Source organism: Lepus europaeus, chromosome 2 (assembly GCF_033115175.1).
Source record: "Lepus europaeus isolate LE1 chromosome 2, mLepTim1.pri, whole genome shotgun sequence".
Taxonomy (NCBI): domain Eukaryota; kingdom Metazoa; phylum Chordata; class Mammalia; order Lagomorpha; family Leporidae; genus Lepus; species Lepus europaeus.
This window is the reverse complement of record NC_084828.1, coordinates 12,580,917-12,605,514: the sequence shown is the minus strand read 5'-3', so window position 1 is coordinate 12,605,514 and position 24,598 is coordinate 12,580,917. Positions and strand designations below refer to the sequence as shown.

The 24,598-nt window shown below is 57.2% G+C and overlaps 1 protein-coding gene across 1 annotated transcript in view; it reads right to left on the bottom strand.

The window, feature by feature from the left end:
- The window catches only part of URB1 (URB1 ribosome biogenesis homolog), a 71,788-nt gene that overhangs the window by 20,895 nt on the left and 26,295 nt on the right, over nucleotides 1-24,598 (bottom strand). The window contains exons 11-28 of the mRNA XM_062206104.1: nucleotides 24,155-24,328; nucleotides 23,317-23,443; nucleotides 22,382-22,498; nucleotides 21,215-21,327; nucleotides 19,366-19,482; nucleotides 18,059-18,175; nucleotides 17,127-17,265; nucleotides 16,288-16,458; nucleotides 15,364-15,557; nucleotides 13,435-13,653; nucleotides 12,665-12,844; nucleotides 10,570-11,425; nucleotides 9,647-9,848; nucleotides 8,893-9,079; nucleotides 6,665-6,723; nucleotides 4,071-4,264; nucleotides 2,440-2,550; nucleotides 2,088-2,151 (exon numbers count right to left, since the gene is read on the bottom strand). Coding sequence (XP_062062088.1) covers nucleotides 2,088-2,151; nucleotides 2,440-2,550; nucleotides 4,071-4,264; nucleotides 6,665-6,723; nucleotides 8,893-9,079; nucleotides 9,647-9,848; nucleotides 10,570-11,425; nucleotides 12,665-12,844; nucleotides 13,435-13,653; nucleotides 15,364-15,557; nucleotides 16,288-16,458; nucleotides 17,127-17,265; nucleotides 18,059-18,175; nucleotides 19,366-19,482; nucleotides 21,215-21,327; nucleotides 22,382-22,498; nucleotides 23,317-23,443; nucleotides 24,155-24,328 — 3,341 coding nt within the window. The remainder of the gene's footprint in view (nucleotides 1-2,087; nucleotides 2,152-2,439; nucleotides 2,551-4,070; nucleotides 4,265-6,664; nucleotides 6,724-8,892; nucleotides 9,080-9,646; nucleotides 9,849-10,569; nucleotides 11,426-12,664; nucleotides 12,845-13,434; nucleotides 13,654-15,363; nucleotides 15,558-16,287; nucleotides 16,459-17,126; nucleotides 17,266-18,058; nucleotides 18,176-19,365; nucleotides 19,483-21,214; nucleotides 21,328-22,381; nucleotides 22,499-23,316; nucleotides 23,444-24,154; nucleotides 24,329-24,598) is intronic.

Genomic DNA, 24,598 nt, shown 5'->3' with positions numbered 1-24,598 from the left:
CTGACCGAGTGTGCGTGCAGTTGCTGGAACACACTTTGGGGTCCTCTTGGCTGCCCTGGACTCCCCTTTCTGCCTCACATCTGGGACCAGCCCCTGACAACTGCTGATGAGGACGTGAGGACGGGCGTTGTGTGTTCAGGGAACTGAGCTAAGTGGGCCAGGGAGAGCCCTGCAGAGAAAACCGGGGCTTACCCGGAAGCCACCCCGCCCCATCCCCTCAAGAAGAAAGGAACGACAACAAATGAGAATCATTTTCTCGCACTTAGGAATGGCCCAGGCTCCTCTGCCACACCTGCCCCACCCCATGCCTTCCTGTCCTTCCAACGCCAGCCCACTGGGGCACCACGACCTGGGCTGTGTCAGTGGTTCATGCCACGGGGGAGCCAGGTGCCAATTCACAAAGAGCCGCCTCTCGGTCAGCCTGTGTTTCCGTAACCACGGCCCTGAGTGGTCCTGACCGTGCCGAGCCCAGAGCCTCCTCCGTAGCAGGTGCTCCACGAACACCTACCGAGGTGAAGGCCTCCCGAGGGAGACTCCTCTCTACCGAGGAAACAGCAGCGAGTGACGTGACGACACGGAGGACCGCCCCTCCAGAGGGCACTCCCCAGCTAATGCCCCGCCACACCCACCGACAGCCCCACTGCCTGGCAGACGGTGGCGTCCGCTGTGCAGTGCGCCACGGGGCTCCCTGGTCCAGGCCTGCTCCGTCACCTCAGGACGTGGTGACGCTGACTCGGAGTCTGAGGAAAACTTTGCACCCTTGGCTACCCTGAGCTCTCTAGCCACTGCCTCCTCCGGGGAGCTGCACCTGGACTCTTTCCCAACCAATGCCAACCCGTCTCTGCCGGCCGCCTCGCCGCCCGCTCAGCTCTCCGAGTGGGAGGGGCTCCATGCAGCCACCGGGGGCTTCCCAGTGACACGGCCTGCCTCGCCCTCACCTGTGCAGGGGCCGTTCTATTCCAGAAGGCGGCAACTGAGCGAGGCCCGTGCGGAAGTGGAAGGAAAGAACATTTGCTAAAGACCTGCCATCCTTAAGAGCAAGAAGATGATTTCAACGTTTTGTGGTTGTTCTTTCCTTCTTGGGGAGAAGGGGGTGGCAGTTCCCGGGCTAGCCCAGCCTTTGTCACCGCAGGGCTCTCCCCGCTCTCTGCCTGGCCCCCTGAGCTCAGTTCCCGTCTGAACACACAACGCACTTCTTCACATTCCTGCTGGCTGATAGCAGGGTGCTGGTCCCAGACGAGAGGAGGAGAGGGGAATCCAGAGAAGCAAAGCGTTTCCTATCTATAGCACCATCTGACCAAGTCCCCACTCGGCCCTAGCACTTGCGAAAAGGGGGCAGGGTGCCCGGGGAGAGGCACTGAGCCCAGCCCCAGGACGTGGGCAGACACACACACTCGCGTGCACACACACACAGGAGAGAGATTTAACGTCTGCTCAGTCCTCCTCGCGTCAATGAGACACCACATCTCAAGTAACGATGAAGAGGTGGGAGTCTGGTGTAGGGGTTAGGATGCCAAGTGAGACACCTGTGACCCGAATCAGAGCTCCCGGGTTCAAATCCCAGCTCCGCTCCTGACTACAGCACCCTTGCTGATGCACACCCTGGGAAGCAGCACGTGACAGCTCGAGCACTCAGGTCTCTGCCATCCATGTGGGAGATCTGGACTGAGTTCATGGCTTCTGGCTTTGGCCTGGCCCAGCCCTGGTTGTTGTAGGCACTGGGGGAGTGAACCAGAGGATGGACAATCTCTGACTACCTCTGTCTTCCAAGTAAATTTAAAAATAATTTACAAGTTAAAGCATGAAGGAAAAGGTTATTGGAAAAGTCTCCTAAACCAGACACTGGAGCCCAGGTGTGAGGCTGGGGGCAGGTCCTGGACAGGCAGGTACCCACTGTCAGCAGGGGCCCGGTTTTCATGGAGCAGCCTATGTGGTGCTAGGGGAGCCCCGGCAACCCTGCCCTTTCCCTGGGAATCAGAAAAGGCCACAAAGAATCCTCAAGGCTGGAGCTCACTGTGTGGAGAGGGCGCCAGTGTCTTGGGGTGGGCACCATTCGGCCTGCCACTTTGACAGTGCCCCACACGCACCTGAAGTCGATGAGGCTGATGTTGTTCTGTTCATACGCCCGGAGCAGAAGTAAAATTTTCTGGTCTGGAAGCCAAGTGAGGGTCAGTTTAGAAAGTGGAACCCCTGACAAACACTACCATGGGAGGCACTCCACCCCCACCCCCATGGCACAGCCCTCACGTGGCTCCTGGTTACTAACAGTGGTCACACCCTCCCCCAGTCCCACACACGCCCTGCTCCTGCCACCCAGGCCCCACATACTTGCACTCATGCTCCCTGCTACACCTGTGATGACCACAGCTCACTGCTCACCCCGCCCCCACCCCGTCCTTACACACTCCCCACTCTCACCCCCAGGCTTTCAAACCTCACCTAGGACACTGAGGGTGGCACCGTAGGCCCCGAGAAGCACGGCGAAGTGGCTGCTCTCACACACAGAGGGACACATCCTCACCACCATCAGCATCAGGTCCACCAGGGCTTCTGGAATAAAACAGGGTGAACCACACAGCTCTACCGGGGCATGACGCTCAGGCTAAACGTGGGAAGCCCACCAGGGACCACTGAGACTTTCAAGGGGCTCCCTTGGGGCTGCCATCCAGCCCCTTCCCCGTGTCTCTTCAGCTTTACATCAATGTCTTCTCCATCACCTGTCTTCCTGGGTCTTTGACACGGCTGAACACCATTCTCTGCTCACTGTCCCCACCTGCCTCGCAGGCCACCCAGGACTGAACCATTCCTGTTGCCTAGCAACGCCCATCAGAGCCAGCATGCTGGTCTCCTCGCGTGTCTGTGGCGACACTGGGGTGAACAACTCTGCACTGTCAGTGTCTAAGCAGAAGGCACGCAGGTGCGCCCAGCGCAGCACACTTGGCCATGGAGAAGCACTTAGGACAGGGTTACGCATTCACTATACTACAGCCTTTACTGCTACTGTGTAATATAGGGGCAGCAGCCCCACACACGTGGTGTTCACCGCACAGATCGGCTGCAGCAAGAGGCCACACCAAGCAATGGGTCTGTGCCCTCCAGGCCTGCGTAAAAACACTCTGCGACGTTCGCACAATGATGGAATCACAGTGACGCAGGCCTGAACTAGACTGAACCTGTAGTGACGTCTCGTGATGTAGGGGTGTGACTTCCTCTCTAGACACAGGGGGGCACTGAGGGTGGGAATCTACAGCCCACCTTCTCTGACCCTCCCACAGTCCACCCACGTGGGCACTGAAGCACACACTGATGAAGCAGGAATGCAGCCCAACTTGGGGCTCGAGAAGAGTCTCCTAGCAACAACTGTTGACAAGTTTTACCCTTTCCCTCGCTAAAAGTTGCAATCTTCTCATTAAGAAATTTCAGGGGCTGGCGCTGTGGCGTAAAACCACCACTTGCAGTGCCGGCATCCCATATGGGCACCAGTTCGAGTCCCGGCTGCTCCATTTCCCATCCGGCTCTCTGCTAAGGTCTGGGAAAGCAGTAGAAGATGACCCAAGTCCTTGGGCCCCTGCACCCGTGTGGGAGACCCGGAGGAAGCTCCTGGCTCCTGATCAGCTCAGCTCCAACTGTTGCAGGCATTTGGGGAGTGAACCAGCGGATGGAAGATCCTCTCTCTCTCTCTGCCTCTCAAATAAATAAATACATAAATCTTAAAAAAACAATTTGTCCAACTACTCGATTTCATTTCCGATGTCTATATACTTCCCCCATACCCTAATTTCCCTAATTCCTAGATTTTAATGCTAGCCCACAGCATGGCAATACGACCTCAGACAGGACTTCCGCACGCCAAGCAGGGCCTGAACAACAGGCCTGCAGTGCCTACTTGACCTTAAGGCAGAGGAAACAGCCGTTACCTCAGACCTGACAGAACTAAGGGATTCCGACACCATTCTGGTAATGGGCCCTGGGCCCTGAAAACGAGACAAGCTTTGGGGCAGAGCCGAATGAAGGCCAAGGATACCAGGGAGTAAGATCGGGGTCTGCAAGGGGAGGGGGCAGGGGGCTACCTTTCACTTGGGTGTCAGGGACGTCCTCCTCTTCAGACTTCAGGAGCGTGGGCAGGAACAGGGAGTGCTGGGTGAGCATGGTGTGGAGCAGCGGGAGCTGGACAAGCGTCGTGTGCCCGGTGCTGCCGGGGGCGTACAGGAGCTGGGTGGCCGCACAGAGGGTCTTCAGAAACGTGTGGTCCCGGTATCGAGACCTAGCAGCAGCAGACCGAGAGAGAAGCACTTCACGAAAGGGCAACTTTACTTCACAGGAGACAAGCCTCTCCCTCAGCACTTCGAAGGAGCATTTCAAACACAGCACCAAGCTAAGGGTCTCCCAGGAACGGCCGCAGACCCCCGCTGCAGATCCTACCACCGCCGTGCCACTCTCTCTCGCAGGGACCCGCCCATCGCCACTGCACCTCTCAAACCAAATGGGGGATGCAGCACACTTATTTGCTTTGTCACACAAACACCAAACAAAGCCCTGAGCGGCTGAGGTGCCAGCAGGCAGCAGAGAGCACACCGGGTCTCCGAGCCCAGCTGCCAGGGCGGCCTCCCTCCTTGCTCTTGGCTGCCCGGACCGCCCGTCAGACAGCTTGGAAGGTCCAGGAATGGGTGCTTGGTACGGTGGTTCAGACCCCTCTTCACATGCCCACGTCCTCTATCAGAGTGCCCAGTTCAAATCCTGGTTCTGCTTCCAATCCAGCTTCCTGCTGATGCACACCCCGGGAGGTAGCAGGTGATGGCTCAAGTACTGGGGTCTTTTCCACCCATAAGGGAGACCCAGACTCCGTTCCAGGATCCTGGCTTCGGCCTGTCCTAGCTCCAGTTGTTGCAGTGAGGTGGTGAACCAATGGAAAGAGAATTCTTTCAAGTAGAGTGAAAAACTTCTTTGATTTTTAAGTTACAGGAACAATAAAACATCGTTTCATGACTCTCCCATGGCCACAAACTAGGGTCTGACCATATCAAGTGTCAGTGACCTGTGAGGGAAAATGAACTCACACACGCCATGCCAGGAGCCCACAGTCACCTGCGCAGCACCGGGGAGAGCTGAGTGCCTTGTGAAGTTGGAGGTGTGCTGATGCTAATGGCCAGCAGGGGCCCCACCCCATCCCACCCCAACACCACCACCTGCATGGCAAGCAGCCTGAGTCACTGCCAGGGGCGGCTTTTTGGGGGAATAAACAAACCAAAAAACTCATATACAGTCGGAGAGTGGAACATTCTACAGTGGTCAAAATGCATGACTTAAAATGGACACGTATTAGTGTGGATAAAACAGAAATGTCCGAGAAACAGGACAAACAAAGGAGAGATCAGTGTAAAATGCTAAACACACTGAACAATCTTATTGTTGAAACACATAAAGGCTGCCGCCACAGCTCACTTGGCTAATCCTCCACCTGTGGCACTGGCACACTGGGTTCTAGTCCCGGTTGGGGCGCCGGATTCTGGCCCGGTTGCCCCTCTTTCAGTCCAGCTCTCTGCTGTGGCCTGGGAAGGCAGTGGAGGATGGCCCAAGTCCTTGGGTCCTGCACCCGCATGGGAGACCAGGAGGAAGCACCTGGTTCCGGGCTTTGGATCGGCGCAGTGCTGGCTGTAGCAGCCATTTGGGGGGTGAACCAACAGAAAGGAAGACCTTTCTCTCTGTCTCTCTCTCTCTCACTGTCTTAAATCTTCCTGTCCAAAAAAAACCACACACACAAGGACACATCAATACAGAGCTGGAAAATCTTCATGCACCAGAGCACAGCCTTGGGAGACTGGTGACTTTCGGGGGGGGGGGGGGGGTGGTGACAATGAATTAGGACAAGTATGAGGGAACTTTATAGTGCGTGGAAAATAGGACTAAGACATGGTGTAAAAAATCCAGGGGTCAGCACTCTGACACAGTAGGTTTAGCCTCCACCTGTGGTGCTGGCATCCCATATGGGCACTGGTTCGTGTCCCCTCTGCTCTCCTTCCAATCCAGCTCTCTGCTAATGGCCTGGGAAAGAGTGGAAGATGCTCCAGCTGCTTGTGCTCCTGCACCCACGTGGGTGACCCAGAAGAAGCTCCTGGCTTCTGGCCCCTGGGTTTGAATTGGCCCAGCTCTGGCTGTTGCAGCCATTTGGGAAGCGAACCAGTGGATAGATCTCTCTCTGTCTCTCCCTCTCTGTAACTCTGCCCCTCAAATAAATAAATAAATTTTTTAAAAAAATCCATATGTAGCTTCTTAACATGCATTTTTCATGAACTTTTTGAAGACACCCGTGCATGCATGAATTTCTTAATTTTTTGCACCAAAAAACTTTCTATGAATTTTTGGAAGCACTCTCAGATAGAAAATCATCAGCATTTATTAAATTTGAATGCTGCTACTATTCTCTGCACATTTTTGTATTTTCTAAATATTTCCTGTTTTAGAAACACTGCTTCCTCCTCCTCACCACTGGCCCGGTGTGCCGACGGGCAGATCATTTAACCTCTCCAACGGCTCTCGTCTCTACTACGGAGCCCACAGCTGCTGTGCCGTGTGCAACGCAAACAGCAGGAGATAAAGGGGCTTCCGGACATCAGTGAGTGACACTGACTCACCAGATGGCACCGAGAATCTCAAATCCACTTACTTGAGTCCTGTCTTCACAAATTTCTGCCAGTCCCCGGGATCAACTTCGTTACATGCGTGCTAGGAAGAAAGAAAGCAAGACATCCCTGTGGAGTATCTCAGTGACTTCTGAAAACACGAAGAAGGAAACCTAACCACACAACCCGCAGGAAGGCGCCTGCTCTGGACAGGCACTGCTTTCACGTTTTAGAGACGTGGCCATCTCCGCTAGGAGTGCTGGCACTCTCCTGGCATACGCACGATCACCAAACGGGCAAGGGGAAACTTCCCGAGCGCCCCCGGCACTCTGTCCCGTCTGCCATTGCAGACGGCACAAAGGGACTGGAAACAGCAGAAGACCACTCAGGGACCACCTTCCCCCACCCTCAGACTGCACGGCGTGAAACGGTCTGTGTGACAGGAGAGTGATGCTGGCACCAGAGGGACCGGCTAGCACCACTGTGCGCTCGGGCCACTGCCTCTGGCAGGCTGGCCACGCCCTGGAGACCACACTGCCAGAGGCGGCAGGGGAAAGGCAAGCAGCAGCCGCGTCTCCCTGCCCGGGCACGGCTCCGGCGGCTCCTCTTTCAGGACGTCACTCAAGACGACTGAGCAGGGGCATGAAGACAGACCATGCGAGATCCCCAGGCCACCGTTCTCCAAACACATAACGGGACGGCTCCACCTAGGCCACTGTTCACCAAACACGCAATGGGACGGCTCCACCTAGGCCACCGTCCCCAAACACGTAACGGGACGGTTCTACCTAGTGGAGACTGTTCACTTCCTTCTTGTTGTCTTTCGTCGCTTACGGTTGCAATGAGTTCGCTGGCTGGTTTCATGATCACAAAACCCAGTAATTCAAAACGTTCGGGAGAGTGGAGACAGGAGGGGGTGTCACACACGGACACTGCCTGGCAACCAGACCCACTCATCCCCACACCCGGAAGGAAGCCGGACACACACACGCGTGGTGCTGGCTTATACTGCACGGAGGTGATCTGAGGGTGGGGGGTTTTGGAGACAGGCACAGGAACTTTACAAGGTGATGAGGTGAGGGCACTCAGGTGTGTCATCCACACACTAGCATTCGTCTCGCAGTATGTAAACTGTACTCCTGCTGAAAGGGGGGGGGGTGTGACAGGAGACAGGCTGTGGGGGGCAGGCGGGCTGCCTGAAACGAGGCAGGAAGACACCTGAGAACCACAGCTGACGAGCGCCGCCTGCCTCGGTGCCTCTGCTCTCTCTACATCCTCTCTTGGTGCTGCCACGTCTGGGGTCCTGTGCGCCCTCCATTCACAAAGCTCTGACACGAGGAATCAAGCCTGAAAGTAGAGGCTTTCAAGTCTCTGAGAGCATCTCGACGACCCACACAGGCCTGCTCATGGTCACACAGGTCGGGTTCAGAGTGAAACACGAGCCCCAGGCTGCAGGACTCCTAATGCAATGTCACTCACACTCCGGGGTGTTAAACACTTCTGCGCAAAACCCAACACCAGGCAGGGGAAAAAGACAACTCATGAGAAGAGTGGCCAATGATTCTCAATTTCAAAAAACTATCAACTACACACCACTGAGCCCCAAGCACAAGAAACTTGACGAAAACTACACTGAGGTTCATTGTAATCGAATTGCTTTAAACCATGGTTCAAAAAATATGAAAATCACCCACGGGGGGGGAAAAAAAACAATGAACAGAGGAGCAAAGACAGGAGGAGAGATCTCTTATGGGAATAAAGATAACATCTTTAAAATACTTTATAAAAAAAAAATAAGCCATCAACCAGGATTTTACACCTGGTGAAACGCTTCCCAGCTCGCTCTGTAAGGCCAGAGTAACCTGAACTAAGACCAGAGACATGACAGGGAAGTAAGAGCACACGTGAAAATCCCTCGTGCACAAATTCTAAGAAAATCAAATTCACCGATATATGTATAAAAGGGACAATCCATCATATTCAATAGGCTAATCTCAGGAATGCACGGTTGTCTTAACATTCAGAATAATTCGTGTTATTGATGGGCTAACTGAAACACAAGATCGCATGTAATATCTTAGATGCAAAAAAGCAGTTGACAAACTCCAGCATCTGTTCCTGACAAGAGATGCCATTGAGGGGCTGCCGCTCCACCCCTGGGCCCTTCTCATTTGCTACCGGGCCACACGGCCTGAAACGTATCTGCAACTTTGGTCTGTCTTGGGCATGCCTTCCCTTGAAGTTAACCCTCTGTCTGGGAAAGGACACCCACCAGCAACTCAGTCAGTCTGAGCAGCATTTGCTTCTCCTGGTCCTGGGCGCCGTCATCACCCTGGGGGCTCCCGCTGAAAGACACGACCAGCCACTTGATACAGCACTCCAGCAGGGTCTTCCTCCAGGCAGCCAGCTCTTCTGCCGAGCCCTCCAGGGCCGCCGAGATGGAGTCCGCCATGCTCCAACTGCAGCAGGAGACAGGAAGGAGTCGCAGAGTGAGAGGGAGGCTGAGATCCAGCAGGGCACAGAGGACAGAGGCCCCCCCTCACAGGGAGCACGGGTCTCCGGCACTCTTGGGCCAACATCAGGCACATCCCAGGGTTTTTACCACTAAGGAGAGCCATAGTAACTCTCCAGAAAATGGCTCTATGGCCAGCTTTGTCAAGACCAGGTGTCTCAACCGCAGCCCCACTGGCATTCTGGGCCATGTGACTCTTTCTTCTGGGGGCGTCCCTGTGCGTGGGGGGAAACTTAGTAGTACCCTGGCCCCCTCCATGTTAGATGCCAGAGTGGGACGATAACAAACGTGGGCACCGCCAACTGTGTCCCCGGAGCCACCCATCTCAGGCGATCAGCCTCCGCCCGCCACTCACAGAGACGCATCTGCCTGGCCGGGGGCTGGAAGGCAGACTTCTCATAGGAGCAGCCCTCCGGCCGCTCGACACAACAGCAACACAACCATTCATCTTTCACTGTGTTACTTCCAGAAAGAGCAGTGGGCCCCAGCCATCGAGCAGCCTGAGCCTCCCTACCCCTTGTGAGTGCCCGGAGCCTGCAGCAAGCCGGGCAGCTGGCCCATGAGAACGTGGAGATCCTTGGCTCTCGCGAACGGGACCAGCTGGGCCAGGACCTCGTGGTGCAGGTCCGATGCCGGGGAGTCGTCGGCACAGAGAAGCCTATCTTGCAGCCGCCTCCACAGCGCCTTCCTCAGGACAGGAACCACAGCGGAGGACACTAGGACAGACACACAGAGGCGACATCATCACAGGCAACAGCAGCCGGAGGCGGCTCAGGGCAGCTCACAGGGGCCGCGTTTATCCACCTTTCCTGGACTCGGCAGCCTCCAGGCGCTCCCTTCAGTGTCCAGTTCTACACTCTAGCCAGTGGACCCGGGGATGGCTCCAACCGAGTCCATGCCAGGAGCTCTGAACTCGCAGGAGCAAGGAGGGCACCTGAGGGCAGGTGGGCCCGGATCAGGCCGGAAGGTCCCTGCTGCAGGGCGCTGTCTTCCACAAACACCTGTCACTCTGGGAGGAAGCACGCGGAACAGGGAAAGCAACGAGTGCAAACTCACTCAGGTTCAATGCACAGGAATTCATTAGGGGTGATCGACTCACCCACCTTCCTCCCAGAGGTGGGGAGGGCAGGACGGACAAGCGAAGGCTTATCCCCGAGTGACTCCTGCAGCTTCACCAGACAGGCCCGGTGGCCTCAGTGACTGCCCAGCCCTCCCCCCAGCCCCTATGGGGCAGCACAAGGGGTGTGAGTCAAGCCATGAGGTCCACAGGCCCCAGCGGGCTGCGGCTTTCTCGGTCCTCGGAGGTGGGTCAGAAGCCAGGAGACAGAGGCAAACCACAGCTCAGAATGTGGAGTAGCAGGGATTGAGGGCGGACCCACAGTGCACTGCCTCAGCTCCTCCTGCTTCAACGTCCCAGCTGCCCATCCTTTCTCATACCTCCTGCTGGGCGTGCGAAGAGCCCCCGCGTGCGGCACCGGAGGTACTCGTGGACGAGGGGCAGGAAGTCATCTGGGTTCTCTCGCAGGCCGCTCCCGGCGCCGGGCTGCCTGCACCACAGCTCGAAACCCAGCAGGTGCGTGCAGCTCTGCTGCAGGAGCAGCGCGGCGATGCCGAGGGTGGCCTGTGTCCGCCGGGCCAGGCAGTAGTGCAGCAGCTCGGCCCCGGCCACGGGCGCCAGCACTGGGTCTCTCTGCAGAGCGCGGAGGAACACGGCGTCCAGCTCATCCACGGCCAGCGCGGGGAGCAAAGCCCCCAGGCCTCTCACGTACTCCGAGGACCAGAGGAGCTCGCCACTCCGCAGCCGGTCCTGGGGGCTGCTGGTGAGCAGCTGCACCAGGGTCTGCCCCAGAGTGCTCAGGCGCTTCTCCTCCCCGGCGGACTTTGTGGGGCGCTGGGCCAGCAGGTGGGCCTCAGGCAGGCCCAACAGGGCCAGTGTGACCTCGCGGAGCTGGGTGCCTTCCATGTACGGGTGCAGCTCCCGCAGGGCCTCCAGCTGAGGCAGGGTCTTGGGTGACGACGGCGCTGGGCCTGCCCTCCTCGCTCGCAGCTCTCTGAGCACGCTTTGAGTGATGGCCTCCGAGTACTTGGAGAGGAGGCCCAGCTGACCCATGTTCTGCAGGATCGGGGCACACGACCCCAGCAGCTGAAGGACCCCTGCACTGGAGTGGGCTGCGAGCAGCTTCACAAGGACGGGGCTGAGGGTGTGTGGGGGCAGGGCCTGCTGCTCCAGGGCCAGGAACCAGCCCTCCAGCGTGGGGTGTCTGAGGACGGCCACCAGCACCTCCTCCAGGGTCTGAAAGACAGCGACAAGGCACAGCCTCAGGCAGGGCTCAGGGCGGGGGAAGAGGCAGCGACTGCTGTGCACGTATGGGCCCTGCTCAGTGAGAGTAGAGGGCAGCCTTCCTACCCCAGCCCATCCTCCACAGCCCTTATAGGTGTACACCGCGCCCCAGCTGCTGTCCCATCAGAGCTACATGGACACAAGGCCACACATGGCCTCCCCTGCATGGCCGTGGGCATCAGGGACTCGTCAGCGCCCCAGATCATGAGCAGGTCAGTCTGATGAATCCAGCCTGGGTGGCCTACTGTGTGCACACTGCTCTCACAGCCAGCAGGCGGAGAGGCCAGGCCACGCACAGACATTAATGTGATGAAGAGCACTCACCCACTGGCTTCTCCACAGCCTGGCCCTCCTACAGAACTCGGGGGTCTCCCAACAGCTGGGGAGAGGTGAGTGCAATGAGTACAGCCTAACAAGACCATGTGTCTGGGGAAGGCAGACTGGGGTTAAAGGGCCCCAGTCCCGGCCTGAAGGTGGTCCTGTTTCAGAAGACAGGGTCTCGGAGGTCCCTGAGACCAGACGCGACCCCAGCAGAGGAGACGAGAAGGCAGCTGAGCACCCTCAGCGGGACTGGACCAAGATCGGATCCTGATGCCCCAGCCACCAAGTCCCACCAGAAAGGGACGGCAGGGAATTTTCTTCCTTGTTATCCATCAGAGGAGGCAAGAGGAGCCCTCGCCCCTTCCAAGAGAGCAGTGCCAGCCAGGAGCAGAGAAGCAGCCCACGTGTCAGGGGTGCTGCCTGCCCACAACTCTAACTTGGAGACCAAAGCAGGAGGGCTGTGGTGTGCAGGTCCACGACACTGCGAGGTGTCTGCCTCCCAGCTGTGGCGAACTGCGAGAGCAGCCCTCGCCCCGGCCCCATGACACAGCTGCCGTCAGCCTGATGCCAGGAGAGAGGCGCTGGCTGCTGCTGGGAGCACGAGTTCCCCAGTGCACCTGCCCACCACCATCCTCCACTCGGGAAAAACCCACGCTGGGCTCCTCCAGACCACACAGCAGGCCTGGGGACAGCTGCCCGCGCTGACTGCTCCTCTCTGGGTGGGGAGCGACAGGCAGTGGCTGTGGCTTTCTGCATTTCTGTTTTTCTACCATGAATAAACCTGTCTGACCAGAAGTGCAGAGAAGGCCCCTATCGGTGACTTCACAGGAAAAGGCCAAGGGGGCACCCGCGGGACAGGGTCACGGTAACCTGGTCGTTGGCCAACTCCAGCGCGGCCATGGACTCCATGTCCAGAAAGAGGTCGGATTCAGCCCGGGCGGCCTCGCACTTCTGCCGGTTCTGGGCATCCAGCTGCTCACAGTGGACAACCAGGCGCCTGAGGAGGTCCAGGAGGAGCAGCAGCAGGGGAGGCCCCGCGCTTCTGCCCAGCTGTGAGGAGGGAGACACACAAGCCTCAGTCGGGGGGGCTGGCGGCCACCAGTGACCGCCACGACCCTGCGTCACCAGAGCAGCAGGGACAGGCCTTGGCCTAGCAGTTTACACACCTGACTCTACATGGGAGCACTCGGGTTCAACACCCGTGCGGGGAGGGCTTCCTGCTAACGCACACCCTGGGAGAGGCAGCCAAGATGGCTCCACCTGGGAAACCTGGATTGAGTTCTTGGTTCCCAGCTTCACTGTTGCAGGACAGAACTTATGACAGACTGAGGGGCCGCCTGGCTGGGCCACTGCCCAGCCTCTCACAGGAGGGCCCCGTCCTGACCACAGCCACCAGGAGTCGACAGCTGCACACAGGGAGCCAGCTGCTGGGGCGCCGGCTGGCCTGTACAGACTGGGGCCGAGACTGTCCCTGCTTGCTCCGGGGAAAAAAGGCGGTGCCAACTGGTGTGCAAAGGAGCCACGGGCCTGCCCTGAGGCCATCAGAAATCCTGTCCCTTGGCGTGGCCCCAAGCCAAAGGCCACAGTCTCTGAGGAGGGAGTGTGGGAGCACGGGAGCCAGGGCGGGGGAACGGGCTCACCTGAGCGAAGTTGTCCACGGTGCTCCGCAAGTACAGCAGTGCCTGCTTGGCCGAGCGTGGGATCTGGCGCAGGGGGAGGTGCGGGAGGGCGGCCTGCAGCTGCGCCTGTACGTGCTCATCATGCAGCATCTGGCTCTCGTAGGCTGCCTGCAGCAAGGCAGGGAAGCTGGAGGCCGAGGGCGTAGCGTGGGGCACAGGGCCATCCGACACCTGCAGCGGCTGAGGGAGCAGCAAGAGATGGGAGACCAATCACGTTAGTACGCACATCCCCAGCTCACGGTCGACCACACGCATCCCACGCACCACGCGCTCTCACTGGCCCAACATGGGGCGGTTTCTCCAGGTGCAGGCCACAGAGAGGACTGTAGTCATCGGCCTCACTGGGAACTGGGAAATCACAACACCAACAGCGGCTCGCGCTGGGAGCCACTTGCCTTCTGGCGCCCTGCCCCGGAGCTGCGCTGGAAGAACACAAGGTCTATGTGGGGAACAGAGCAACTGCCTCAGGCGGATGTGGCTCCTTCCCCAACAGAATCCCCAAAGCGCCTTTGCTGCCTTATCCCAAGTGGCCTACGTTATTATCAACATCCCGCTTCCTGAGGCTAATAAAACCCAAGGCTGCACGTGCCATGGAACTCGGTGGTTCTCCAAGTGTGGTCCCTGGCTGGGATGTGAGGACAGCAGACTCTCAGGCCCCACCCAAGCCTACTGCAGGGGCCTCAGACACGCCGTGTGGGCGCAGACTCACTGCTGTGACTTACTCAACAGAGGGCAGACACTGCCCCCTGATCCCCTAGGGGACACAGCACTGAAGGTGTAATACCTCCACACAGGGCAGGGCGCCGTCTGGCTGCAACCAGGGCCTGTATGTGGAGGGAGCTGGCAACAGCTGTGTCGGGTGTGGGCCCTGCAGCCAGACTGCCTGGGCAGAGTCCCAACTCCATCACTTGGTGCTTCAGTGTACCCATATAGAGGAGGGTAGGTGTCTTGATCTACTTCTCAAAGTTGCTGTGAGGCTTAACTGTCTTAAAATGCACACAGAACACACAGTATGGGGTCTACCATGCCCCCAGCAAACAAACAGAAATCATGCTATCAACGCTGGCTAGCGTTCATAAGACAAGGAGGCCCCAAGCTACCTGCTTCTCCAAGTGCAGAGCTAGAACTGAAAGAATACAGGTAAGCACACCCAGCAAAGTTAGCTTCCTGCCCCTCCCATCATCTGCAATACTCCATACTGGAGCTGGACTCCCATCACGCAGTTTCCAGGGGCTGGCGCTGTGGTGTAGTGGGTAAAGCCACCGCCTGCAGTGCCAGCATCCCACATAGGAGCTGGTTCGAGTCCCAGCTGCTCCACTTCTGATCCAGCTCTCTGCTATGGCCTGGGACAGCAGTAAAAGATGGCCCAAGTCCCTGGGCTCCTGTACCCATGTGGGAGACCTGGAAGAAGCTCCTGGCTCCTGACTTCAGATAGGCCCATCTCTGGCTGTTGTGGCCATTTGGGGAGTAAACCAGCAGATGAAAGCTCTGACTTTCAAATAAATAAAAAATAAATACTAAAAAAAAAAAAAAAAAATGTAGTTTCCGCCCAAAGAAAACTGTTTTCTTTTACCTTCCTGGCTCTAACACAACGGTGCCTGCTGCGGGCCTTGTGGACAAGCTCAGATCTGCAGCAGAGCTGCGGCACGAGTGTGCACAGGTCAGAGCGACACTGACACGGTGCCGGGACCGTGATCAGCAGTTATCACCGCCACGCAGCACGGGAATTGCGCTCTGCTGCATTACTGAGACGTCGTGTTGCAGTCACGTTGGTGGAGAACAGTGACGCTACTGAGCCTCCCCTCTACACGAGGGAACTGAGGGCAAACGCTTCACCCTGTGCACTGCGTGGTTCCCTGGCTACGCGGCCGCAGGACAGCCCCAGCTTACCCCAGCCTCTCGGGCTTGCTCAGGGATCCACAGGCTGTAGTATCTGTGAAACCGGGAGAGCTGATGGCAGCAGGGCGGGCCTGGAGGTTCAAATTTGTCATACGCCTGCAGCAGAAGACACAGGGCCAGGGGGTCCCTCTGCGAGTGCAGGAGGTCGGTCAGCACTGCGGTCAAATACGCCACGATGCCTTCCCCTGCAAGAGAACGAGAGGCCTGCTGGAACGCCCTTCTGAGAGCTAGCACTACCACAAGGCCCGGAACACTGCACGCCAACTCCCGGAGCGCCCCACACCCACACATAGGTAAATGCTGCTGTTGCTGACGACTAGGCTGGGGGCTAGTGAGCACAGCACATGAGAAGACATCAGGGCCTGACACACTGGATGGCCAGGCAGTAGAGGCACTGGAGAGGAACCGGGACACACCAGGCATTCACCCTGCCTGCCTGTCCCCTCTCTCTTCCCCTTCCCCAGGGATCCTGAAGCCACATGCTGAGATGGCAGAGCTACAGAGTGGGTCCCTGAGCTGACTGCCGCAGGACAGCCCCACAGAAGAGCAAGCTCGCCCATTCTAGACTTTGAGACAACTTTCCTCATCGAACCACGGATGCATTGGGGCCAAGCCTCAGCTCCCCAGACTACACTACTCTGATCTGGGAGCACTTGTTGGGCCTAAGTTGCCTGGAAGACCCAGCAGAATGAAGGCTTCACCGTTAGCATCAAGTTACCCAGAATAAATACCGAGGCAGAACATCAGCGTCATGGCTACTGTCCACCTAGTCCATGCACGCCGGGCGGCTGCCGCCCAGGTGGACCTACGCACTTGCTGCCTTCCGTCCTCAGCGACTATTTCCGGAGCCTCTGGCGTCTCCCACCCCCAGACCCAGGGCCTGATGCGGCCGGAGCAGCCTCACTGTCCACGTACCTGTTTCATTCTCCTTCCCAAGGAGCAGTTTATTCCTGGCTTCCAGGGCTGCGGGAACCACCGCGCTGAACGGAAAAGTGAGCAGGATCATGTCTTCGTTTAACAAGAACCCTATTTCTTCATCCAAGCCTTCACTGCCCTCCACCAGGACGTCCACCATGTAGAGAACATCTGAGACACAGAGCAGGGACCCAGGTGAGGCAGAGCCATTGCCAATAACCCTCCAGGGTTACAGAAGCAAGAGACTGTTCGCAAACACAGAAAAAACAAAACCTCAACTCTCCTGGGGGAAATACATAACAATACAGTCGGATCTTAAACAGGCGGAGACACTGCATCTGACAAAACACAGCTCATTCAGCCGGGCTGATGACAGCCACACCTTTCCTCAAGTCACACAAGCAGCCCGAGGAACCTTTAAACTGGAGATTCAGGCAAACAAGCTGAAGTCTGAGAGGCAAAATAGCGTGAGAGTTAAAGCCTAGACAAGGGCCACAGGGCCAGGGTTCAAATCCTGACTCTGCTATATATGTAAGCTTGAGCAAGTTACTTAACCTCCCTGGGCCTCACCTGCCTTATCTGTTTATAGAATGAGAACAATAAGACCATCCTGGGCCCACAGGGTGTTGGTAACTTAGGACGGCACCTGGCACGTAGAACCTGCACGAATGAACACAATCCGGCAGGTTCTGTCCATATTTCCCGCCCCGTGAACAGATAACACTTGCACAGCAGGCTGATCCTTGATGTACAGGCACGGGACAGCTGCAGTTCGCCTCCCCCAGGCCACTGTGGCTTCATCTGCAGGTCCCCCTGGCACAAGAGGGAGGCGCACCTACCATCGATGTGAGAGACAGGGATGCTGACGTCGTCGGCGTCTTGCTTCGTCATGGTGGCCTGCAGCGTGCTGGCTTCCTGGACAAAGTCAGATGCTTTGTCTGTGTAGGAATAGGGATTCGCCACCAAAGTCAACAAGACCTGAGCAGGAGCGAGCCAGGTGAAAGACGGTCAGATGGCCACAGGCGATATGAAAAGAAAGGGCACCGGTCAACACCACGGGAAGTGCTAACGTGAACAGTGCTTAACGGGAGCAATAACTCAACTGCAAAGCTGTCTTTTTAAAAATTTTCTATTGGTCAGCACTGCAGCTCACTAGGCTAATCCTCCACCTACAGCGCTGGCACACCGGGTTCTAGTCCCGGTTGGGGCACCGGTTCTGTCCGGTTGCTCCTCTTCCAGTCCAGCTCTCTGCTGTGGCCCGGGAAGGCAGTGGAGCATGGCCCAAGTGCTTGGGCCCTGTACCTGCATGGGAGACCAGGAGGAGGCACCTGGCTCCTGGCTTCGGATGGGCGCAGCACGCTGGCCATAGCAACCATTTGGGGGGTGAACCAACAGAAAGGAAGACCTTTCTCTCTGTCTCTCTCTCTCTCTCTAACTCTGCCTGTCAAAAAAAATTTTTTCTATTGTAGCATTTAAAAAACAGTCTATCTCCCTTGAGTATACCGCTGCTTTTCACACTCTCTTAGTGTATTTAGTGCTTTTAATGCATGTCTTGTGCAAAAGCCAAATTCCCCAAAGGAAACGAAACAGGGTGCAGCCCTAGGTTCCTAGTGCACAGATTCCACAGCCAAGTAGATCCGGAGGTCTCGGCAGGAACCAGGGCACCAGGACGCAGCGGCCTTGGGCACGGCCACCACGCCTGGATGAGGCCGAGGCTGACCTGTCGCGGTTATCTCCCAACCCGCTCCTGGATGCGGGAACACCTGCTTACACGTTCCAGAAACTGAATCACGGCCTCTTTGCGCTCTTCCGCCGTGTTGTCCAAATGCTCCAGCCAGAGTTCCAGCTCCCTCCAGGTGTGCTCAAACACCCCCGTGTCCCGCAGGATCTGTCAGCAAGCAGACGGGGGAGGTCAGCAGAGAAGCCGCCTCCCAGGCAGCTGAGGCGCCAGCACCAGGGGCGCTAAACAGGAGAAGGTGGTCCAGAACCTTCCTCTAAAAGCTACGTGTTCATAACAGCTGCCCCATTTCCCACGGAGCACGACCTGTCCTGAGGCAGGACCTGGATCTGCGAGGGGGCTACATGACATCCTCAGTGGCCTGATGACAGACCCCTGAGGTCTAAGCGCCTGGCTTCATGGCACAGAGCCCCGCAAGAGTGTGCACCAAAGCAAAACCTCAGCACGTCAAGTGCACCTACTCGCGGTGATGGGGTCGGGTTCACACCTGTGCCACCTGGGCGGCAAGGGCAGCCTGCAGAAGCAAGCACTCAGCACCATCGTCAGGCAGCTCAGACGGCGAGGTTCAAGTACAGCAAGTTTAACAACGGTGAAAGGCCAAATCCTCACACCCTGAAAATAGTGACTGCGGGTTCTGCAGCCTCTAGCCTTCCTGGAGTTTGAAATGAGGACCTAAGTTCTTCCTGCGACAGCCCGGAGAACCGAGTGCAGAGTAAGAGAGGGACGGAAGCAGACTCCTACCAGCTCCCTCGGACCCTGACCACATCTGAGCTCGGGGTGATGGATGAGACCAAAAGGCTTTGGGACACCAGGGAGAGGGCCGAGACTCTGGGGACAAGGAGGCTCTCTCCCCAGAGAGCAGACATGGAGCAAGCGCTGAGCTGACCATGTCCAGGGTAAGCTCCTCTCCCACACTCCATCTTCCCAACCTAATGGCCGCATCAGGCCCTGCCACCACAGGGGCCATTCAGAGAGGCGAGGCCACCGCCCATGGCCACCTTGGAAGTCAGAGGGTGCGTCAAAAACCCGCAAAGTGAGCAGTATGAAAAAATTATGAATGGATTTCAAAACTTTTTGCACCAAAATAAACTTCTTAAAGCACCAAACTTCTTGAAGCACCCCTGTAGAATCAGGACTGGGATCCAGGAGTCGGACTTCGGGGCCCATGTTTCGTCCACTTTACCCCGCTGCCTCTCAGAAACGCAGCGACGCTGAAGACGCGACACATTAAGCTGCCATCAAGCCGCTGTTCCTGAGTTCGACGACTGTTCACGAAGCACCCCCTGCACAGGGGACCCTTGCAAAGCGCTCTCCAGGGTGAGAGACGGGGAAACGCGCACCTTCATGATCAGAAGCTGGGTCGACGACTTCAGCTGGAAGTGGCTACTGGTCACAAACATCTTCATCAGCAGGTAGAACACGGATCGCTCTGCCACACTTTCTGTGTCTGGGCCTTCCTAGAGCGTAAGCGATCGGATATATTTTTAATGCATGTAGCCACAGAATGTAAAAATAACACAGGCCATTCCTTGCTAAGCACACAGATGACTCCCTGCCCAGGACGCCGCCAGAGCTCAGCAAGACTCCGGTGATTTTACACGCAGGTAACCTCAGAAGTTCAGAAACTCACTCACAACCCCAAAACATCAGTTGTAGGAAAAACAGAACTGTAACAGCACAGGCAATGCCCTCCGTACGCTGCTGCCATCCTAGGGTCTTGATACATTCTCACCCACTCACTTACTCCTCCCAACAACCCTAGGAGTGGGTAGAGCTGTTAGCCTATTTTCACGTACGTGCAAAAGGAGCCCCCAGCCCAGGGTGTCCTGGTGCTGGGCGGTGGGGAGTGGCCCCAGGGGTGTGTGACTCCATCAAAGGCCTACTGCTTGTACTGCAGCAGGATGCCAGAGCTATAGTAACCATTTACTTGTACATAACGTATCCTCCAAAAAGGCTCAGAAGTCCACACAGCCCCAGATCCCAGACTCAAACTGCACTGTGTCTGTGTGATGTGCTGTGGCCCCTGCCAAAGAGGATGACCACAAACATTGTCCAGCACTGGAGTTGGCTTAGCCCAGCAGACCCTTATATGCGGGTACTTCAGAAAAGTCCTGAACTTTTGGTCATGACCTTGTAAAAGGTGGGGCTCAGGAAATACATGTCTCAACACCAGCTCTGTCAAAGTCAGAGGCCTCTGTTCACTTTCCAGCGAGATCACGAAGATCCACTGGGCCAGTTCAGCCACAGTGAAAGCCAGTCAGTGACAGCACCCACTTGTCACCTGTCCGGGGCTGGGGGCTGTGACCTCAGAGGTGGGAAAACTGAGAGCAGGGCCCACCACAAGTGGTTAGGACCTTAGGGAGGTCCCCTGACCGCCCCGTGGCCCTGTGCCCTGTCTTTAGTGAGGTGCGTGGAGCAGCCACAGATGCACATGCTGTAGCCAGGCGTCAGTTAGGGCTCGAGACGATTACCCACAACTGGGATGCCGGAGGACAACCAGCACAGTGCCACAGCGCTCTCCACCTTTCTGGATATGCCACGGGTAAAAGTGCCGATGTCCGTGTCCATATCACTGGTTCTGCATAAAACTGTACATAAAACCCAAGTCACTAAAAACATAGTCTGAGCTACTGAGAAACACACCTAGCCCAGCTTCATGGTGCTCAGCCAATTCCCCCTTTGCACAGAAGGACAGAGCATCTGAGTTATCTCAAACCGCTGCATCCTGAGAACCCCTTTGTGGTTCTCCAGAAAGCCCTGGACGACTTCACTGAAGGCGGACGTTGTAGTGGTGTGCACTGATTCTCCCACTGTCCCCAACACTCAGCAGGCTCCGTGCCTGTTCCCAACACCGTCATTCTTCCAGGATGAGGACAAAGGGGAAGGAATGTGTGTTTATTTCCAAAAAGGTTTAAAAAAAGTGACTCAAAAATGTAAAACAGTCAAGATAAACAGGTGAAAACCCGCCCCACCCAGCGACAACATATTTGCAAGAATGACAGGATAAGCATCTGTTTTCCAAAAGCAGATTCCCAAGCAGGCCAGCGCAAGGGTCAGGGCCTGCTCAGCTCAGGGAGGCCGCTCTACATGGAGAGCTGTTACCTTCTTCCATCACTCCCCCAACACAGCCAGGGAGCCGAGAAGCCCCAGCCTGTGAGCTAGCAGGAGACAGGGCTGTGTACTTCCTACCTGTGCCTTCAGCCACAGAAACTTGTTGGCAGGCAGCTCCAGGGCCACCTTCAGCATGTGGTGCTGCAGAATGGGGGGTGCCTCCTCCCCAAGGCCCTGCTCGGAGATGATCCCTACGGAGGCAAGAGAAGAAACAGTCAGGCAGAAGCAGTGGCCCAGCAACCAGATAAGGAATTCACCAGATGAGGAAATCTAGAAGGACAGAGGGGACACGTGGGCTCCTGTTCCCTGTGTCCTGTAGTCAACGTCACGGAGTCTGTGCCCAGGCACACTCCACTGACTGATACTTCTCTCCGCGGCTCTATCCCAGAAGCCCAAATTCCACTCGCCCACAGCAGCACCCCCTGCCACCCAGCCCAGGCTTACTCCATGCACCCACTGGCACCGCCATACCACACTGCCCCCAAGTGTGGCCATCCGCTAACGTCATCCCTCATGTGCAGCACAGGCCTTGCTCTCCAGAGGGCAAGAGCCTGAGGCTGGGTCCCTAAGCTCTGGCCTGGGCTCTGGGTTTCTCCTTTGCTTGGAAGGACACAGCTACTAAATACTAAATGGCTACACCCTAGTAAATCCCATATTCCCACAGCAAGGAGCGCTTTCACCTTTGGGGTGGTTACAAATTTAATTACAGCTTTTGCAAAGGGTTGTTTGAAGGCTCATATAGATTCCAAGGGTGACAGGCCTGCAAGTCTTCTCCCGGAGGCTCTGTTACAAAGCTGACCCTACTGGGCAAAGCGGACCACAGGCCACGGGAGATAAGTGTGTGACCCTTACAAAATGCCATTTGAACCTGACTCCCTGGGATGGAACATGGGGCAGCCACATCAAAACTGCTCTCGTATGGACGAGCCGTCCCTTAGACAAGGCTCCTGCCTCGGCGAGCCCCCCGTACGCCTGCTCCCTTGAGAAGCCGCTGGAGAATCAGCTCCGTGTGGTCTGACTTGTGGACTGCGCAGCAGTCACCAGGCAGCTGGCTTTGCCCTTCTCCACCCTCACTGCTGCTAAGTGTTCATCTGACATCGTCTCAAGAAGTCCACGCTGGTGTAAACACAATTCAGCAGGCTGGGCGACACGCACGCAGGCCACCTGCCTGCCACTTCCCTGCTCCGTGGCCCAGGGAACCTTCTCAGGTCCTCCCCAGCTGGCCGGCCGTGCCCCGACACCCACCTTTCAGGAGCTTGCTGAAGTCAAAGTTGTACTGGGTGACCACGTGGGGCACCACCTTCTGGTAGAGGCAGATGACCTGGAGCAGCACGGCTTTCAAGAGAATAGTTTCCGCATCGTCTGCGCCAAAGCACATGGCTCGAGTTAGACACACGTGCCCTAGGCCCCCGGTCACCAACAGCACTGGGGCTGCGACAGATTCCCCCAAGAGCCAGAGGAGGGAGGCAATATGGCAAAAAGATGGAGATGTTCAAGGAGCCTGGGTGCACATCCTGTCTCCCTGTGAAGGCCTTGGACAGGCTAAGGTTACGTTGTCTCTTGTGCTTTTGGGCACTGGGGACACAAACCGCGGCCTCCCCTGGCAGGGCTGTGATCAGGTTAACTGTGATGCATCTATAGGAACAGAGCCCATTGCCCAGCCAATAAAGTCTTAGCCAACACATTTTACCCCTGGGAGGCTGTGTAGCCCACCTCCATCTGCAGAACAAGAGTGCCACGCCCCCGCCCCCCTCACCCCCCACTGAAAGGCCAGAGCACCAGGCAGCCGGTGTCACAGGAAACACTGCCCGGCAGAAGGCCCGGGCACAGCCCTCGGGGTATTGACACTCCATCTGCAGGTCCACTCCAACTGTTTTCCCTCAGCAAAAAAGGACGGCCAGAGGGGCCTTGAAACAGGAAGGGTCAGAGGACCCTCTAGATCGCAGCCACCCCAGGCTGCCCATGTCAACTCCAGCCCCCAGACCCTCACCACACCGATGAGCCTCACGGCCCCCGTCAGCTCCGGCCCCCAGGCCCTCACCACAGTGATGAGCCTCACAGCCCCCAGGCCCTCACCACACTGGTGAGCCTCATGGGCCCCCAGGCCAGCTCCGGCCCCCAGGCCCTCACCGCACTGAGCCTCACGGTCCCCAGGTCAGCTCCGGCCCCCAGGCCCTCACCACACTGAGCCTCCCGGGCCGCCGCAGCCCTGTCACCCACTCTCTTCCCTTTCCGGTCATCCTGTTTTGTCTCTTGTTTTTTCAGGGACTGCCAGACCCACACGATAGTGTTCAGGTCTGGCAAGATCTAAAAGGGAAAAAGAAGCAAAGAAATTGGTCACATTAACAATGAAGGGAAACAAATGAGCTGAGCATAAGCAAAAACACAGAGGGGGAGGTGCAAATATCTGAGTGTGTGTGAGTGAGCCTGAGTGTAGGAGAAAGGCTGGGGGGAGAGCAGGTGCACATCCCTCCTACGCTGTGTTCCCAGGTATCCCTTCTAAAACTACACCGGCAAGGATGTGGTGAAAACACAAGCGTGCTAGTGAGGATGACCCGTTTTAAGATCACTCCCCCGGGCACAAGACACTGGTCCACATGCCCACGGTGCTGTCAGAGCAGCCAATCTGCAGGCGCCTGGCCTCCCTCATGAGCAGAGTCAATCATGGGAGGGACCAAGACGGCCTCCCCAAGCCACCCTCCACCCCCAGGGCCATGGGACCATCAGTGTGTGCAAGAGGGCGAGGGGCCACAGGGTCCCCAAGAGCCGTGGCCCCACTACTGTTGCCCCGGGAGAACAAGTGGATCATCTGACTTCTCCCTCTGCACAGGATTCCCGGACTGCGCTCTAAGTGTGACCTCACTGCCTGACCAGAATCACGGGTTTCATCAGTGGGCCCTCAGCACCCAAGCTGCTGGAGGACACACCCGGCCCGCACTCCGCTCCGCAGATGGCTTTGCCCTGCTGTGGTCCGCAGGGGGGTGTGCAGGGCCAGTCCAACCCTGGCCCCGTGCCTACCTTGCTCAGGGCCTCTCTGAAGAGCTGCACAAACTCGTCCATCATCGCGGCCGTGTACACGCCTGGCTCCTGCCACACCTCTTTGTCCAGGCAGTGGTCAATGGTTTTTAACGCTCTTTTCAAAATGACAGAAACAAGGGATAAAGCCGTGTGCTTCACAGACTTGCTGTCCAACTGGGGAGAAAGAGAGTGAAATCCACACGTCTCCAGCTGCACAGTGCACGTGGGCTCCCCCGGCCCTGGGCGGGGCTGGCTCTTGCTCCTTGGATCTCTCCAAGATGCTGTCTCTACATCAGATGGGGTGACCTGGGCTGCCCCCCACCCCTCGCAGACAGCCTGCAGGTCTGACCTCAGCAGGTGCTGGGAGAGCAACTGCTAAAGGCAGAGTCCAACGGTGGCTTCTGCGATCGGCTCATCGGTGAGCCTCCTCTGACAGCCACTCAG